The 19,772-nt window shown below is 35.5% G+C and overlaps 1 protein-coding gene across 1 annotated transcript; it reads right to left on the bottom strand.

The window, feature by feature from the left end:
• Positions 1 to 193: 193 nt before the first annotated feature.
• Positions 194 to 5,397, bottom strand: LOC121113279 (mucin-6-like). The gene is made up of 4 exons (XM_040701936.1): positions 5,236 to 5,397; positions 4,072 to 4,171; positions 1,265 to 1,505; positions 194 to 341 (listed from the first exon to the last, which is right to left on the bottom strand). Exons 1-4 carry the CDS (start codon positions 5,395 to 5,397, stop codon positions 194 to 196), a joined length of 651 nt encoding a protein of 216 aa, XP_040557870.1.
• Between the last annotated feature and the right edge of the window lie 14,375 nt (positions 5,398 to 19,772).

Here is a 19,772-nt window from a genome sequence, read left to right as displayed (position 1 = left end):
CAGATCTCAACACTGGTTGCTTCAGATAACAACCAATGCTGGAATTTAAAAAAACGTAGGTATAAAAAGCAAGAAGGTTAACAGATGAAACAGGAAATAAAATAAATACCCAAATAGTAAGCACATCCAAAAAGCACCAATTATATCTAAAAACTGTCAATCCAGTAAGTCAGTGAGAATTTTATTTTCTGCATCATGAGAATATTTTACTAACCATGAGGTAGTCCTCATTGTTCCACATGACAACTAGTTCCATCTCCATCAGTTTGGCAACAAGGCGGACACTGCGCCCATAAGGTGCTATTTGAATTCCATTGCTGGCGTAAGGCAGCTTGATGACACTGTAATGTGGGAGAAGACAAACTGAGCTTCTCATATCACTGTTATGTGGATATTAGCTGCACTTTTTTAGGCACAATACACATTGCAATCTTAGTACTCGTAGCAACATGAAATAAATTTTTCTCTTTTGTAACTAATATTTTGAGATGCATTAACATTTACATTAACAACATTAAAGAACTAAGGTGTTTTTCTAAGTGCTCAGTAAACATGTAATACAATCACAGAAATGTTGTTTAGGTGGGACCTTGTATGGTTACCCAGGCCAAGCTTCCACCTGAAGCAGGGCTATCAGCAACACCAAGACCAGATCAATCTTGGCTTTTGGAGAATGACTGAGATAGAACGGATGGGAAACTTTGGTTTGAATTCCTTGTTAAAACAGCTGTTTCCTGGAAATGTTGATCCTTGGATAACATAACCTCCAGCGTTTCTCAGTTTGTTGAATACTTCAGTTTCTCTTATACATTAGATGTGTTACTTTTAGTACAGACGGCTCACAGTTACCAAGTCTCAAATCAAATAAACTCTAAGCATAAAACAGGAACTGAAAAATTTCAGTACCTTTTAAAGCATATAATCTTCTTTAGCAGTACTTGTAGAGGAGATTTAAACTATTGTAAGCATACCAGTATCACCTAGGAGACTGTAGTTTCAGTGTGAGAACTGTTTTGGTTGGAGAAGGTTAGTTTATCCATTTACCTATACAAATGTACACTAAGATTGACTCAAAAGCTGCAAATGAAATACGCTGGATTCTAGGGAGTGTGAATGCTTGATAAGAAACAGAAGTAGTCTGTTTAGATGTGCTAAGTTCTATGATTTGTTAATTCACTTTTGACACAAAGTAGGCTACTTTGTTGAAAATGCTTCTTGCTTTTTTAACATACTTTTTTTTTTTTTTTTAATCTCAGAATCTTACCCGACACTCCTGACAGAAATGCTGTCTTTCTCAACAATGATGACAGAAGGACCCAGTTCAATAATGATCCTTGCAATTTTTTTGTCCAGCCCACGGCGGAACTGAATGTTGAAGTCTGGGCTGGATTCATCACATACAGTTGCAAAGATATAGTTGCAAGTCCCAGTGAAGTCATACTGATATTTATCGAAAGTTGAAAAATGCCCTCCGCCCCAGGTAGAACAGGAATCCTTGCTCAAAACTATAAATGAGAAAAATGGACTTAGGCCTACTTGCAGTGCATTTGTTCATTCTCATTGTCATTTCAAACATAGATAACAGGAAAATCGGATAAGTTTCTAATTAATTAATCATGTGAACAGCATTCTAGAGAAGTTTTCGTAGCCTTAAAATTTTGCTTCTACTCAGGAAATCAAACAACAGTTGGAGTAAGAGCAATACTCTTTTATTTACTGTAAGTAGGAGAGCTCCTTTTCTTCCTTTTAGCTTTGAGAAACACCCTTGCATCTCCTCGAGTGATTTTAATGTTAACTGCCTTGTTCCAGTCTACTCAGTCTGTTTGTAAAGGTAACAACTTGCTACTGAAGAGATATCTTAGCATCCCAGATACAACATTTAGGGGGCTATCTATGCCTATCTAAGTACCATGAATTCACTGCACAGTCAGATCATTAGATATCCAAAGACAGTCTTCCACTTTTAAGTCCTGACTTTTTTAGTTCCATGTTTGTGTGACAAAGTTCAAGCCAACATTGTAAATATAGGGAATGTTTTAATCACTTATCATTTTTAACAATCACTTTTTGACTGAACGGACAGACATTAGGAGGTTGAAATGAATCATAAAAAGAGAGATATAACTCCAGCGTTTGATGTTGTAGACATTTCTATACCTACTTAGAGCATTTGAACAGTCCCTCTGAAGTTGATAAAACTACTGAAGTAAGTAAAATCGTCATTTTTTAATCTATTTCCAGACTTACTTCGTTGCCTGTCGTTGTTCAACAATTTTGTTGATGTAGCTTTATGAAGCTCAGTATTTAGACTGTATCTTAGGAGCAGAAACTATCAGGTAAGGTTAGCAAATGTCTACCTGTGATTTATATTCATTATTTTAAAGCTGAAACATACTTTTACTCTTTAAGAGTGATGTAATGTTTGGAGAATACTATTGTTTTTATTCAGGTCATGTAGAAAAAAACTGTTTTCCAATGAGCTGTTACCTGTTGACACAAAGTACTCCTCTTCCATACTTCTGGGCTGTCCAGAACGTCTAACTGGAAAATAGGAATCGGCTAATTGTTATCGTTGATCCTTCATGTCCAAACCTAGCCGGTTCAATGTTGTGCATAACAGATATGACCAGAAAACCCCAGCTTTTTCAGAGCATGCCAGGGAATGATTATGGTCAGAGTGCAATAGGTGTCCATTTCTATAAATACAGAGTGCCTTTAGAATGCGGTTTATTTGTTTTTATTCAAATCTTATTAAAAAAAAAAAAGTAACAAGTGGGAATATGAATAATTCAGGAAAACTTAAAATCAGATGACAGATATTTGTCTTTTGAGTACAGTTTTTAATTAAGTGATGTCTAGGGGTTTTCTTTTAATTTCTGTGTATCTATGCCCTACTCTTCCTCTTGTTTTAAGAGCTGACAGAACACTGAAATGAGTTGCTGAATTCCTCTAATGGGCTGCATTTAACTACTTTTCCCTTTAACATAAACTAATGAAGCTTTTCACATAGTCTTTCCGTGTTTAAGCTAAAGAGCATACACATAACATAAGCCATTCCTTGCTACTTCTGTCTAAAAAAAATGCCTATCACAATAACATTTGCACTTTATATAACTTTTTGTTACCATTTTAATTATGAATTATAATGTAAGTTATAAATTATGATATTAATTATAAACAAACATTTTAATTATATTGACTGTTCTAGTAGTACTTCTGATAGCTAACCTTTTTTAGTAATTTGGAGTGGTAACATGCTAATTTCTTTGCACTTTTAGTGAGTAAGAGTATTTTATCATTGTTTGTATTTCTTATACTCAGAAGGACTAGCACAAATTAGCAGTAAGTAGGCAGCTGGAGTCAACTTTGATTACAGAATAGGATGCGTGCACACAAACTTTCTTAGAAGTTCAGGGAGAACTTCTGGGAAATTATCAGGACTTGTGGCAATAATAGCTACAGTTTGATGCTGAAGGGGAGATACATCCACACCCTGTCTCCTTTGCTTGGATATAAGAGTGAGGAAGAACTATTCCTTATTGTGTTCCCACACCAAATTTATTTACAAGGGAAATCTGTAGTCTTTAAAATAATCTCACAGACTGAAATCTGTATATAGAATCAACTTTCCCTCACTTCCTGGATTTTGGAAACGACTCTTAAGAATTAATTTCCTAAATTCTTAGATAATATTATTATGATCTGCAGGAAGGAAAACCAAATGGGTCACAGAAACAAATTTCTAAATTTGGATGCCATCAGTTGAAAGTTACTGTAACTGTTCATAACTCTTCTGTCCCTTCGCATCAAAAACACAGAGTGGAAGACAAAAGCATTTTCCAGTTAGCATTAAACTTACCATAGCCAGGCAAGACACAATATTACCTTTTAATAGACAAAACTCTTCATTTATAACTTCTAAAATTAATCATTTAAAACCAATTCTCCTTGAGGCAAGAACTTATTTTTAGTATGTTTTGTACAAAGTCTTCTGCAATATTGAACTGATGCTGAACAGAACCATTACTCAGAGCTGCAACATAAACATTAAATAACATGTCAGATACTTACTTCTTTGCAAGGTTTCTTTCTGTTTTTGGAGAAAAAAGTGGGACCAATAATTTCCCTCAAAAGCTGTAGGAGGAAAAAAAGACAATATAGTTAAATTCTTCTATAGGCAAATTATTTTTATTATCTCTATTTTGATTTATTTTTAAGCATTGTACAAACCAAAGCACAGTAAGCATGTATGAATTGTGTCCTGATAATTATAGTGGAAAACCAAATATTTCTGCTTGTAATAGAAAATTCTTCTGCAAATGATAAAATATTATCAAAGACTGCCAGAAATCCTATGTAATACAGGATTTCCTGTACTTAAGCCTCAAATCCTTCCTTGTTAAAAACATATGGGATAAATTTTACTGCATGTTTCTGAATTCTTAGTCCATCATGTGAGCAGATGCAGTAGAGAGAACAGCCAAAACTGGGAAATTATGGGCAAAGTAATATCCCATGCGTTCTTTATAAGCATCATGCTATTTGTAGCAGAAAAGTGAGAAATTCCCAGACCTAGCTGTTGCTTTAGCTGCTCTTGTTCGAGCAGAGCGATGAAAATTGCTACCTGCTCCCTTGCACACAACTCTTCACAGTCTGTCTAGTAATGAAAAGCCAAGGAACGTTTAGCAAATGTGGAGTATGGTACTGTCTCTTTTCTAACATGAGTCCCCATGCACAAACACAACAGCACTGTGTTCCCATATATACCCAAAGGTTTTCTGTACTAGCAGCTTGCCTTCCTGCCAAAGAAGTGAGAAGAGTGTAAGATGCTGAAAAAGGCTTCTATGGACAATCTATGACCACTAAGCTCTGTGCAGGTATACAAGCAGGGCATGCATGGAGCTAGCTCTCTGTAAGAAAAGTAACTGTAGGAAAAAAAGACCCTCACATGCTTCAGAAACATGCTATTCATTTTTTGAAGTTTTTCAGGTCCAGTATTTCTTGGATGGTAGAAGCAAATATCCTGTGGCAAGCATATAATCTATTATACCTTTAGGATCTTTTGCAGGAGAGAAAACATGAAGGTATGTTATGACAGAAGGCTTCTTTAATCACAGAACCTGCACAGAAATGCAGGCCAGGCCTACATACAGTTTATGTACTTCAGCTCTGCAACATTCTGTTGTTTCCTTAAGGAAGAAAAATGAAGAGAATAAAAGCTCTTACAGAGCTCACCAACTGTAAGAGACTCTCCAGACAATTCCACACTTCACTGTTGAATGTAAGGAAGTGTTTATCATGTGTGTACAGCACACCTCTTCTTCTGTTCTCACATGTTCCTGGTGAGCCATGCATCACAGTGAGTACATCAAAAAGAGTGACAGAATGAGTCTGCATGGCTATTGAACAGGCACTGTTTACACCTAGAGTTATTGCTATGTTTTTTTGAACACTTTGATTTTTATGTTCCCACTCATTTTATTATTGCTCTACTATTTTATTATAACCTATTATTGTTGGATTAATAGTCCTGCAATTACTGCATTTTAATCTCAAACTACAAACACTACATTCAAGGGATTTAAGAGTGTGTAAAATCAGAGGACATTTGTTTTGCAGGAACTGAAAATTTGACTAAAGCATTAATTTAAGTGAGATTTAGCCAGAAAGCTTGATGTAAATCAAGAAGTCCAACATTGGCAAATATTTTAGATCAGGATAGTTGACAAAGCTTATTTCTTATCTATCCAAGCTTACTGCCTGTAAGTCTAAGCATGTGAAACAGTCATGAACTGTCACGAATACTCCAGGATTGGTATTTACATTAAAAAAGAAGAAGGTGATAATTATCCTGGATCACATGGAGGTGTGCAAGGGTTATATTAAAAGTACCTAAGGCTGTGACACTACTTGAATATATTGCTCAAAGAATGGGTATTAAAACAAATATAGAGCTATTTGCTGACTATCTGCCAGTCAGTCTGTATTCCGTTAGATGACGCTATTAAAATAATTATGTTACAGTAATTATTCTAAGCATTTATTTTTCTCACATTTAACTCCTAGGATATTAGTAAAATTATCCTGGCAATTTTATGAACTATTTCCAGTTTGCAATAGGCTCAAAATCCAGATCTATGAAGAGGAGAATTGGAGTTCTTGCTTTTATTTAATTCATTCTGAACAGACTATGATTCAATGATACTATGACTGAACATTGATCTAAAGTTGGAAACAATGAACCTCCTGCCTGTTTGCCAATTTTAGTACATACAATCAAACTCTTATGATTCAGAAACTACTCCAAAAATTGTCAGATTTCAAACCTTAATAGAATGTTAATCAAACCTTAATAAAACTTAATAGAATGAAATCTCTCTCTCTTTTTTTTTTTTTTTTTTTTTTTTTTTACCACAGTGTCAAACATAGCATTACATTTCACAAGCTAAATATGTTGATACATCCCAAGATAAAAAGATTGCTCTGCTATTCTACATTCTACCTTTGGATTTTTATTTTTAAATTCAACAGAAGTTCCAACCTGGAAAACTCAGTCCTTTAGAGATGAGACTCTATCTATATTTGGCCAGGTAGTAAAGAAAGCTTGTGGCTGCGTAGAGGTCAACAGTAATTATACAGTGATTGTTAAGATGAATGTTTATAGTGATATGTCTACTCACCATATACAAAAAATCGTGCATATTAAAAACGTACAGGCACTTGCATTTTGGGTCAGAACCCAGGGTTAAGGTGCTTGATGTGATCTTGGTTACAGTGGTGTTAATAGAGTGAATAGAGTTAAACTTGATTTATAACAATATAACTGAGGTTAGAAATTGGCTCTAAGAGTCTACAAAAGAGTTGAGTAACTTTTTTTTTGTTTTTTGTTTTTCTCCTAGTGCTGCAGTTTAGGTCAGTGATTTAAGAGTAATATGTGCCCTCAAACAATTAGAACTATATGGTCTGTTAAATGTAGTAAATACAATACAGAAGAAATAAATTTAACTTGTTCAAACTAAAGTAAGTGAAGTATGCCTTTCAGCAGCTTGCAACATGTTCTTAAAATTAGAACTGCAACAACTGATAATTACTGAGAAGAGATTAAATAACTACAGAAGAGATTAAAAAAAAGACATTATCTTAGGCAATAGCAAATCATGGATGAAGAAGTCTCACTCTCCATTGAAAATACTACAGGAAGAGGAATGAGTAAGGCAGAGTAGCTATAAACTCAATTAACTTGCCTGTCAAGTCTTAGTAAAAAAGTACAGTCATCTGATATTCAGATGGGTTAGATGAAAATTGAGCACTTTATAAGACTAAAGAATTATACTGACCAATATATGCAGGAATACTTAGAGTCATGTGAAAATCTAATAGACTGAAATAATATGCATGTACTCCAACTCAGCATTCTTTTTCAAAAAAATAATGATGTCATCACATAGCACACACTGAAAACTTCTTTGCAGTTTGTATAACAAAGGGAAAAGATTTTAATATTTTTCTACAATCTCTTCTTCAGAACTTCCACAGTGACATCTGTAGGACACGACATCAAGAACATCTGAAAGATAAAGGCATTCTGAAGCTTGGAAAGAGAACATAAGTCTATCATAAGTATTTCCTGTATTTAGAGTGAGTATTATAATTTCTGTATTTCATACTTGTTTTAGGTAACTATCCAACAGAACAATCAGTAACTGTACAAAAAATGGAAAGATAGAAAAAACAATCTATTTCAGTTATCTATTCATTAGATATACAGTTGTATTTAAACTTGTGGTGAGGGAAAAGAGAATGTTTAATGTCTGATGGTCAGGAGAAAGGAGAGTAACACTTGAATTGTACTATTATTTGTTGTGATTTTGCAGTGGAGTTTCCTACTTTGTCACAATACACGTTTTCCTTCAAATCATACATAGATAAGAAAGTGGACATTTTAGACTTACCAGCACATTGCAGACAACTGTAGAAGATGAGCAACAGTGCTGTCAGAAACATGATGCATGCCCTAAACACAGAGGTGTTTCCAGTACTCTCCTCTGCTGCAAATGGGCAGTGCTGCTGCTATTGCCACTTTCAAGCCTGGATGCTTTATATACAAAATTCCAATGCCCTCCCTCATTCCCATGGCTTTCAGAAATTGTAGCAGCAAAGTACCCGCCAAACAGGATCTCCTCTTTATCAAGCTCAGCACACCTAAATGCCTTTTAGAAAGAAAAAAGAAAACACAAACCTTCTCCAGTGTGTTATCATTCTTACAAGGCTTTCATAATAATTTCCACTTGTAATAGCTCAATCACATTTAACTTCATTTACTGAACAAATTTGATATTATACCCAAAAGCAATTGAGATCAATACTACGCAAATTCTACCTGATAAGAACAATATTGGACCAACACACGTAGTGGAAGAAAGAAATGCAGGAGGTTTGGAAATGCTGGAAAGACTGCTTGGATATCAGATGGCATGAATGAATAGAGATATAGAACTTAGAATTTTATTTTTTAATTAGTTCTTCTTTTATTAACTTTTATTCACTCTCCTTGCTGATTCTGTTCATCTCTGCATTGTGTGACTTTTCAAGTAGAATGATAAACTTTATGTCAGTAAAATGGGCTACCCTTGGTACAAGCACAGGAATGATACAGCTTCTTTCTTGAGCTTGTAGAGGATCTAAAAAGGCTCTTGAGTACCACCTTAGCACTGCCAAGGGCAGAGGCCAATCTATGTCATAGAACTGGGAAAGTCATTGCACTGTGGTACTCTGACAAAGGACAAGTTAATCATCCCTACCAACATCCCAAAAGAATAGCACCAGTTCTATTACAACACTTTGATCTCCCCACATCAGAGCTGAAAGGCTGGAGAGACAGGACATGTTCACTTATCGCTGCCAACTCTGAGCTGGCAGAATACAGACAGAACTTTACTTGCTTGATTTTGTCATTTTTCAAAAATCACTGAAATTTTCCAATAAAATACAAAAGGAATGGATTACCCTCTTCATATGAATCTCTTCAGCCTTTCCTGTTTCACCCATGCAATACTGAAAGTTACTCATTACATTTCTGGGTTTCAATTGTCCCGTTCTCTGATGTTATTATTTTGCTTAAAAAGTGGTTCCTCATCATGTCCTCAGATTTACCCCTTCTGGGCAATGGGAAGATGTGCAGGAGAGACAGTAAAAATCCTTTAACCTAATTTCAGACCTGATTCAGTCCTTTATTAAAATATAAATATTAAGTTTTAATTCAAATGAAGGTCTGCCTCCATTTTCTTCCCCATCCCATCTTCCTTTTTGACCATATTTCTTCCAACTGAAGGGTAGAATATATGGTTGTTGAAAATAGAATTGTAACCCCAAACTCCAAAATTCCTGTTGAAAAATTTTTTACATCTGCCTTATGACAAAACAAAGTATATGAATAACATTAAGATAAACTATTTACAGTGAGGGAAAAAAAAATCTGTTCAGTCAAAAAACGGTGTTTAAGAGAATTTCATACCAAGTGCTTGGCCACATCTATATACTAATTATAGCATATCCCATGATTCAAGTGGACTGTGAGCTTCTAGTCTTAAAAGCATTCACCTGTCAGATACAAGAATAATTTAATAATCTTTAAATCTGTGGCACCCAATGCATCCTTTTCTTGTTTACAGAACCTTTTCACAGATTTCACCCCACTACAGTTAGAATAATTGAACTTTCAAAATTAACTGTAGTAATGAGAGGATTACATTTGTCTCCAATATTGAAATCTTTTCTCTGTTTTCTAAGGAGCTCTCTTCTGGGATGTAGGAGGGTATAAGCAGCACCTACAAGTATATTCAACCAGACAAGTCAAAACTATGATCCAAGAATAAAGCATTTGCTGCGGGACTGTAGGAGGTGAGTAAATGCTCAGTAATCAGATAGATATTTTACAGGGAACAGCTATGTAAAAAATAGCTAAACAGGTGTAGATACAAAGAAAAGTTATTTTTGAGGCATTTATGCAATTTTGTGTTTTTTTTTTCTAATGAGACACTGACACCCTTGATTAATGATAGTTTTGTTTCCATGTCATCATTATAATCAATTCAGTAATCTCATAACTTTATAACGCTCAGAAATCAGTGTTGTACAGGTGAGCAGAGATTGTACTGGCCATATATATTGCTCAGTAAACATTTCTCAGTAGTCAGCTATAGTTCACTTTCCAGCATGATGTGTAATTCTGGAAGAATTTGAAATACCAAAATAATTTATGTTAAGCCAGAAATTATACATACTGAGGGCCGAAACAATTTATATAAGTAACAGACCATTTTGCAAAGTACAATTTATGTAGGTACACCCACCTTTACGATACTCTGATGCTTTTAAGATCCCCAAGAAAACATTCACCTTCAGTAATGTACTCCTTCGTGCATCAGTTTAGCAACCTTAAGTATGTCTGGATAAACAAAATACAGTATCTGCACAGTTCCACGTCCCATTCAAGTGATTTTCAGCTTTGGTAGCTTGTGCTTTTAAGGTTCCTTTGCTCTTTTTGGTATGCATAGATACTGGCTACAGTTTGAAAGCAACCTGACACAGCAACTGATCTGTTATTCGTGTTTTCCTTTGAGTTGCAATATTTTATTCAAAATTTAAATCATTTGGAGATATACTGATGCTATTAAAAACATGACGCCATTAAATCATACATATTTTAAATGCCAAATTATCCTAGAAGACTGACCTTCAAATAAATGTTGTAGAATATTGATACTATTAAGAACAGTGATGATATTTAGAGTATTGAAAATTGATGATAACATCATCATTACACCATTAAATATTCATTTAACATTTTCATAACACCATTAAATATATTGGGCAATCAGTTTCAGAATAAGGTAAAATAAAGCTCTTGAGTACAACAAGGTTATCTTTATTCTATATGACTGAGACATGCACTATGACTAGAATGGCAAAAAAAGGAAGTTTTGTCATTCCAAGGGAAAAAATCAGCAATGTTTTGTAGCATGTGTTATGCTATGGAGAGTCGTAAGCCATTCCTGGTGGGCTGATGGAATGTGGAATTAATGAAAATGATTAAATTGAGGAGTTTTTTGTGACAAGGTAACTCTGTATTTCGTATTATCACTGTTTAAGTATATGCATATTTGAATGTATCTGGTATGAGTAAAGATGTTTGAAATATTTCAGAGTAGGAATTGAGTAAATAGGACTGCTGCATGAAATGGATTTTAGGCCAACTCTGCTGTCTAAGCCAGAAACAGTAAAATGCCATTGGGAAAACGGACATTTGGATGATTGCATCTCTCATAAAAAAAATTGCAAATTATTAATATAAAGAGAATTTTGAATAAATATAAACAATTTTGTCTTGGACACGGACAACCAAAAAAAGAACTGAATACCCTTTTATCTGTGTTATGGTGGGAAAAGTGTGATATTACTGACTTCACCACCACATTGGAAAGAGTTAGAAATATTCCTGGGCTGTAAAATGTAATCACATATGATTCGTCTTAGAATTAAGAAAAAACAAATTTTAAAGGTAGCTTAAAGGAAAAATTACAGACAACATGGCAAACAGTGAGTATTAGGTATTTTAAATATGATTCTTTGAACAAAGGCCAGAAAATTCAGTATTGTGAACACATGACAGGAAGGAAAAGAGGAATGCAATGACTAGACCACGTTGTCAAGTGAGAATGAAAAGACTAACTATTGTGTGCTCTACCTGTTTTGTCTGCCTGTTTCTCCTTACTATCTTGCACAAAACTGAGTCACATACACTGCTGCTTCTGTAGGCTAAGCTTATTGCACATTTCAGATGCTCCTGTGTACTTGTCCAAGAAGCTGGCAGGCAATCAAGCAGGCAGATGCTACATAGCCAGCTGACTGCACTTGCTGCCAAGATACTTTCCCAAGAAACTGACATTAAAATAGAGAAATATTCAGAGAACGTTCAGAAAGTGGTAAAAAAAAAAAAATCTTTTTAACAAAAAATAATGACAAAAAAATTTGTAGCCAGCTATGTCCTTATCATCAGCTTATGTTGCAGCTTCAGAATCCCCTAATATTTACAGTGATTCTGTGTACTTTTCTGCTCACATCTCTTTATGGTCTTTGGACATTTCAACTCTTCCCTCCAAGCAGTATCTAAAAGAAGCCCAGTATGACTGTGCCATCAAAGACTAAGTAATCCACCTCCTGATTTTAGTACAAATCCACACTTTCTACTATCCTTCTGGTCACCAAAATCAAGATAACTCTTTTCCTTGGTATCTAGACCACGTTCTGTAAATCTGGAATTTATCAGATTGTCTTCAAAAGAGATGAGATACATCACCTACAAGCAGGAAAAAATTCCACTGAGTGGATTGTTAGGGCTGACATTCATCTGGTGTCTTCTTTACTGTCTTCAGGTATTTGATCACAGATATTTAGATTTTATATTTGTATAACAATGCAAATTACTTTCTGTTGTGGTATACTGAGACTTCATGGCCATGGGCATTGTACAAGATTTCATTTCTTGCTTCAAAGCGCATATAGATCAAATCTGAATATAAACTAAAAAATCCAGAGTGCATATAGGAAAAAAAAAAACAAAGATATCAGAGAGTGCTCTTTCACTGTTCCAAAGGTGCTTTTGTACTTTAACAACTGTAAAGTCAAGTCTTTCCCATACACTTGTTTAGAGAGAAAAAAAAAAAAAACAACCACTAGGAGATCATTTAAAACATACACTTCTAGAGGTGGTAAAGACTTAATTAACTTGCACTTAACTTTTAATTATAATTCGTTTTAGGACAATGGCCTGAGACCTCCCCGTATTGGCTTTGTGCCTCTGGCATTCACTTTGATGAATATCTCCAATACTATAGCTGTGGGGACCTCAGCTGGTGTCATTCACTCTTTGTACACTGCCAGCAAGAGAGGCTGAGAAAGCTTGCCACTCCCAAAGTTCTCTGAAGCATATCCACAGCCTTGATGACAAACTTGGACAAAATATTTAAAGTGTTTCTGGAGTAAAACACTCTGTGTGCATGTGTACGCATGCAACACAACAAAACTACAGAGCAAGGCCTGCAACAGTGAGAAAGAGTTTTCATATAATGTTATCCTGTGCATAGGGATAGATAGAAGGCAAGTTCCATCTTTTCTTATCACCAACACACAGCTCCCCTGCTCCTGAATTTTGTGTTGCTGACACTGTACTTGAACCGGTTTGAATTCTGACCACTGAAGCAGTGTGGGCTGAAGAGTTTGTTCTGTAACACCTTGTTATGAAGTTGGGTCAATTTAGTGCTGAGAGAAAAACACAGAATGAATGATACAACTGTGGAAAGAGACATTGCAACATTCCCCTCCAATTCTATAATTATGAAGAAAATCTCTGCAGAGTACCTTGAAGCCCAGTTTATCTTCTAGTGATTAACTAGTCTGTGGATGAGGACATTGGTTCTCTCATTTCATTTTCATTTACTACCAGTAGTAAAAATAAAGGCACTCGTTATTTCTCGACTATTTGTAAGATCTCATATGGAAGTCTACAGATTGATTGCAGTTTACAAGAGATTTGGTGTACACCTGTTTTTCTCAAAAAGAAAATGCTGACATTAATTATATTTTTCTTCCTCTGGATTGTACCAGTAGAGAGACCAACATTTTTGGTAAATCTTTTTTCCACTTTCAGGCTTCAGCAACTACTCTGTATTCCTTTCCTAAAGGAAACTCAGACATAACCATATGTCAGCAAATCTGAGCAATGTGCGTTTTGACTCCATACAACAACAGAGGTGAAGAACAGAAAGTATTTAACATGAGGGCAGCTAATGTCTGTAGCTTAGTTAGAACTCGGTTAATTACGTCACATGAACAAGACGCAGCTCAAATTCTCCTACCTACTAGCTTCATAATTGCCATGCAGCTGCATTTGTAATTAATGTTTAAACTGGATTTAGGAAAAATAAATTTATTTGCCACTTGCTACATCACAGTATTTAATAATTGGATTTTATTACCAGATATAGAATGGAAAGTAAATATACTGTGAACCAGGAATCCATGAAGCACAAGCATTGACCTCTACTAGTAAGGAAGTAAAATAAAACTCGTATTTACACAAATATTAAGAGCTGGGAACAGCAAGTCAGTGGCAATCACATGTTTACATGTTTACATTGTCCTTTAATGTGTGTGCATTTTAGAACAGATGTTAATATGTCTGATAATATTTTTAAGTGTATACTTTTGTTCACCCGTTACTTGATACAGTTTGACCTTTTTTGTTTTTTATGCATTTTGATTGACTTGTGGGAAAAAGGGAATTCAGTTTGTCAAAGCTCTCTGAATGGTGAATCACGTTAGAAGAGATTTGACTTATTTATTCATGACTTCTAGTTCTGAAAATAGGAAACTTCTATCCAATTCTAAAGAAATGAAGTTAGGGAGATAATGAGATAAAGCTGATGATGTAAAAGGGGGGAGGGATTAACGAGGGTTGCTTCCATACATAGTCTGAAGAACAAAGACCTATACTGCAATTGTTCTATGGTCAGAGAGCACTTACTACCTATGAAGAAAAGTAGAGAGATGCATGCACAGAAACATATACCCTCTTGTAGCAAGAATGAACAACTTGTATCCTTTTTACATATTCCTCCTTTTGAATAGCACAAACATATCAGCTGGCGACTTGCATCCCAATTATTTATAGATGCATAGGCCCTAAGTCCAGAGAGCTACGTCGGGTCTCCTTCTGTGAGCTGATCATTTAATGCATTAAGACCTCACTGCAGGGAGAGGCTACTGGCAGACATTTTATACTTACTTTCATGTAGAATAAAGACTTTGTCAACTTTTGTTCTCAGTTTTCACCTTAAGACATGCTACAGATTCATATTTGAAAGCTCTGTGTATAAGGAAATATAATTCATATGCTATTACCAGTTGTGGTTACAGTTTTTCTCATGAGAAAGAAAAGAAACCCCCATCATCTGACAACTCTATAATCAAGTGCACATAATTTTCTAATATTATGAGATACCTAAAAAGATTAAACACAATGAAGTATGAAGAATCAGCTGGAAAGTGAGAATAATAAATTGCCTCGCTCTGGCAGTTTTAATTTTTAGTTCATTAGCTGAGTAAAATATATTACTTAACTGCTGCATTGTGCCATGTAGTAGTTATATCTCTAATTCCTCAAACCTGGATTTAATCCCCTTCAGATCATGCGTGTCTTGCATGCGTACGTACAGGGTAAGTAGGAAGGAAATGTATTTCAAGGAGCTTAGGTAGGATCCAGACTTAATTACAGTCCTTATATTTCTGACTATGTCTACTCCATTACACTCTTTGTGAACAAATGGCTGAAAGTACCTACAACTGATATGCAATTATTTTAACAGTTTATTTATTCTAGACTTGCTTTCCTTTCAGGTACATGTTCCACTACTTCATTTGGCAAATCTAACTTCTCATTGTTTTCGTTGTAAGAGCAAGGAGAGGGAGGAATAACAAAAATATGTGTCATAATTAAAATACAATACAAACAAAATATCTGCTGAACGTATTTTCTAAGGTGCAATATGCTGCTGTTTTCCTAAGAAGTCTGATCATTTATTGCTAAATGCATCTAAGATCTTATCTGCTTAAGACTTCTTCCAAAGAATCTAGATCGCTTAGACTATTTTAGCAAAGCTTAACTTATTTTCATCTGCTAAAACTTACTGTATATGTAAACAAATATATGCATGCCTGTATGTATATGCATATACATATCGCTCTTTTGGCCTTCTCTGGCCAGTCCAGAATATTGCAGTCAGATTTGATGACAACTCTATATAGAAATGAAAACCTTTAACAATCCAAGTGCTTAATATGGCATAAAGCAAGGGAATAAAATTCAGTGCCAGATTTTGTTTCCATTTTGTAATTCTAGTATGATGTCAATAATTCCATCTCATTTAAAGTCACAGCTGTTCCCTGACCTGTGACTGCTGAGCAGTTTACAGAGTACCTAACTTAGTTTCTCAGGAAACCAACAGTAGAATACTGGCTTGTTAAGAACATGTGGTATATGAGAACTTGAAATTGCCTGCAGAAAATCTGGCAAGCTGAACCTCTTGCATATTTACATACTTTTAATTAAACAAAACTGGTATTCCCATGCATAGTGGCATATTAAAGTCTGGGATAAAACCCCCATGCACTTAAAAAATATTGCTCTGTAAAACTGTAAAGCAGTGGAAAAATAATTTCTGAACTGTTTCTACATTCTGTTACTTTAAAAAAAAAAAAAAAAAAAAAAGAGTAAGTGGAACTTCAGCTTTTCTTTTATCGTCTTTAGCTATCTTCCACATATTTCCAGGCAGAACCCAGTTTATTTGAGCTCCATTGACCTTACCTATCATGTTTACACATACTGTCACTAACTACTACAACCCCTCACTGTGTGCATGGTGGACTGGGGCCTTTGTAAACATGTAGATTCAAAGGAATGTCGCGTGTTCCTCACCTCCACTAAGGAAGCTTATGTTTCTGGTTACTTTGTGGTTTAGCAGCCTCCAAATTTTCAGTCAGCAAGCACTGTGATGTCAGATATTTTATGCAGAGTCAAAAATGACATAAGGACTTACTTTATGTTTTTTCCTCCTGCAAGAACCAAAATACATGTGCAAGGGACTTTAACTCCTGGAGCACCCCTTCTGTATTGTTAGGCTTCATACACATAGCTATGTTTTGTGCACACCCTTGCTTTCAGGACTAAGATTTAGTTGCAAACAGCATAGCTTACTTCTACAAGTCACACTACTGCTTGCCTATCTTCTGCTATGTCACTGTCATAATCTCTTTTGAATTTCTTCCAGGAACACATCAAGAAACAAAACTATACACGTGCCAAGCTATTCACTCTTATTCTTTCACCAAGACAAGAAAGATGTATGCCTTATGGCTCTTTTTTCGAGAACTGCTGTTTTATCAAGACCACTTGTCCTGATTGCAGCCGAAACCAGTAAGCAGACCAACACTGTTAATTGTTAATGTTAAAAGTGCACCTGGAGCCAGGCCACTTATTGGGAAGGATCCACCACCTTTGTAGCACAGCAGCAGGGGCAGGGTGGAGCTGAGACAGGTGGCTGAATTAGGCCAAGGGTTATTCCATACCATTCTTATGAAGAAGGCCATAAAGCTATGGGGAGTTGACTGGAGGGCAGATGCTGCTTGGAGGTTGCTGAGTGTTAGCTGGTGAGACTGTGTATTGCTGTCAGGTTGTGGTGTTGTTACTGTGCATTGGTTAGTTGGTGGGTGGCAAGGAATTACAATGCACGGCAGTTGCATTTATTATTGTTGTATTTTTGTTTCCATTTTCCTCTTTCATTTTAGTTAGTAGTTTTTATTTCAACCTATGAGTTCTCTTCCTCATCCCACGTGGGGTAGTAGTGAACAAACATCTATGTAGTACTGAGTTGTCATTTGAGTTAAATGAACTGCAACATCGTTAAATGTAACGAAAGCGTTGAGGTCAAGGCCTTGCACGTGATGTTTGACAAGCAGGAAGCACTGTGGTAGTTCTTCTTGCCATTGTATTACATTGTTTCCTGGGTAAGCTTATTCCTCCTATAGGCAATATCTTATATCAATATCTTATCGAAAGGAGTACCAGAACTTGTCAGAAGAACATTACTGATAACTATAGCCTTTTTCCAGAGCTTCCAACAGTCTCTTAGGAATAATGAATTCAGACAAGTGTCTGCTGAAGATAAGGACTGGGATACGGAACAGGATTTGAAATTGTACAAGTAGGCAGCACGCGTAGCAAAGGATATGTATGATGCACTAGATTGCTGAGGAGGCTTTATCTCAGAGCAAACAAGATAAACGATCTTGGCCATTCTCATGACAATATGTGCCCAAGGCATTTGTTATTTATATGATATTCTCTATGTCAAATAGGGAAACCACTGGACTGCTTAAAGGCATGCTGCATGAACGTTCTTTCCAATTTCCCAGATAAAAACAGTAGAGAACTTATGTTATTGCTTTCTGTATTGCTACACTGAATTCCATCAACAAGATTATAATGCACAAGATTTATTTTTTTTTTTAACAGAATGTTAAAAAAAAATCATATTGTGTATGTTTCTCAAGATTTGGCATTTCAATATGGTCTACTTCCTGAGTCAAATCAGAGAGACCAATACAAGGCAGTAAGGTGGCCATGACTTCAATTCTTGTTGGCAAGGATACAAATAAAAAGGTATCTCAGCAATGAGATAAATGTAATTCATCACATTAGAATATACTTGAATGCTTGAGGACTTGAAGTATTTATTTCAGTGTTCTTAAATGTATGCAAGTATAGCAACATAGAAATAGACACTAACTCTGGGTTTTGGATTAAGTCAGATGCAATCCTGTTCTTTTCATGTTTCAATCACATGTAGTTTTAGATAGGTCAGGTTATTTGTTCTACCAAAAAAAGTTCACTCATGGTTACTGGCAAGGAGGGAAGAAAGAGAAAGTCACATTAAACTATGTACTATTATGTGTCAGCATCTAAAATATCCACTTATTCAAGAATAGTGATTAATACAATTCCTCACTTGTGTTCCATGGATAGAGATGTGACAAGTCTTTAAGGTGAGTCTTTCTAGATCTTACAACCATGATGATCCACGTAAAGATCAGGAACACACCTTGAGGTGGCTAAAGACTGATGCAGAGTTGAATGCCTTGGTGAACTGGGAATCCTTTATCTTATCTCCCATTTAAAACAAACAAACAAAACCCTATTCTATCCAATTGTAGAAATACAGAAGAGGAATGATGGTACAAGAATTTTATGTAATTACCAAGGCTGTATGAACAAAGCAATTTGGAAGCACATGTGAATCACGACCTTAACAAATAACTATTGCTTTTGCTAGGATCAAGAGTCCAAGATACGCCAACAGCTTACTATTAGTACTGCAGTCAAAACCTTAGCATTGAGGTAAAGCATTTCTTGTGTTACTCAACATAGAAAAATTTAATACAATTTTCTACTTAAATTACAAAAAATTGCTCTAGCATTCCACTGTCTATTCAACACCACAGTTCTAATGCTACCAATGCAAAAACAGGCAGAAACATTCAAAGATATCAAGAATTTTCTGAGGTATGATTCTATTCTTTCTAATATGATGAGCTAAGATTTTGGTGATCATCTGTGACACTTTGACATGTGATACTGGATCTGTTCTCAGGCTTACCTTGCTAAACCAGCCTGGTGCACCTAAAGCTGATGAACTCAAACCATTTTAATCCTTAAATTCATACTGAAATCATTTTATCACAGTCTATCCTGAAAGAGGTTAGCTAACCACTTTAGTTACATTAAAAGCAGCACATCCAGCCAATGGATGCAAATGGAAATTGCTAGCCAGAAGCTATGCCTGCCAAGCACACAGGAAGTGACAACAAAATTGTTTCTCAAGGTATTTTGTGTGAGTCACTTATTTTTTCATTATTTCTCTGGAAAATGATATGAAATGGTGGGATCTAAAACCACTATTGATCATAAACTATTCTAAGGCCCCTTTTAGGGATGAAAAAACAAATTTAAGAAAACAAAACAACGTTCTGATAGTACTGCAATCTTAGTTCATGTAACTCAGATTTTAGCATCATTTAAAACATCTGCTGTAACATTCCCCATCCTCCAGAAGTTCTTAGTGATGAGCAGGGCAGCGTGTTTGGTAAGAGGAGTGTTT

The sequence above is a fragment of the Gallus gallus genome, chromosome 5 (assembly GCF_016699485.2).
Source record: "Gallus gallus isolate bGalGal1 chromosome 5, bGalGal1.mat.broiler.GRCg7b, whole genome shotgun sequence".
NCBI lineage: Eukaryota > Metazoa > Chordata > Aves > Galliformes > Phasianidae > Gallus > Gallus gallus.
Note: the sequence above shows the minus strand (reverse complement) of the source record. Positions and strands in the feature narration are given on the sequence as shown.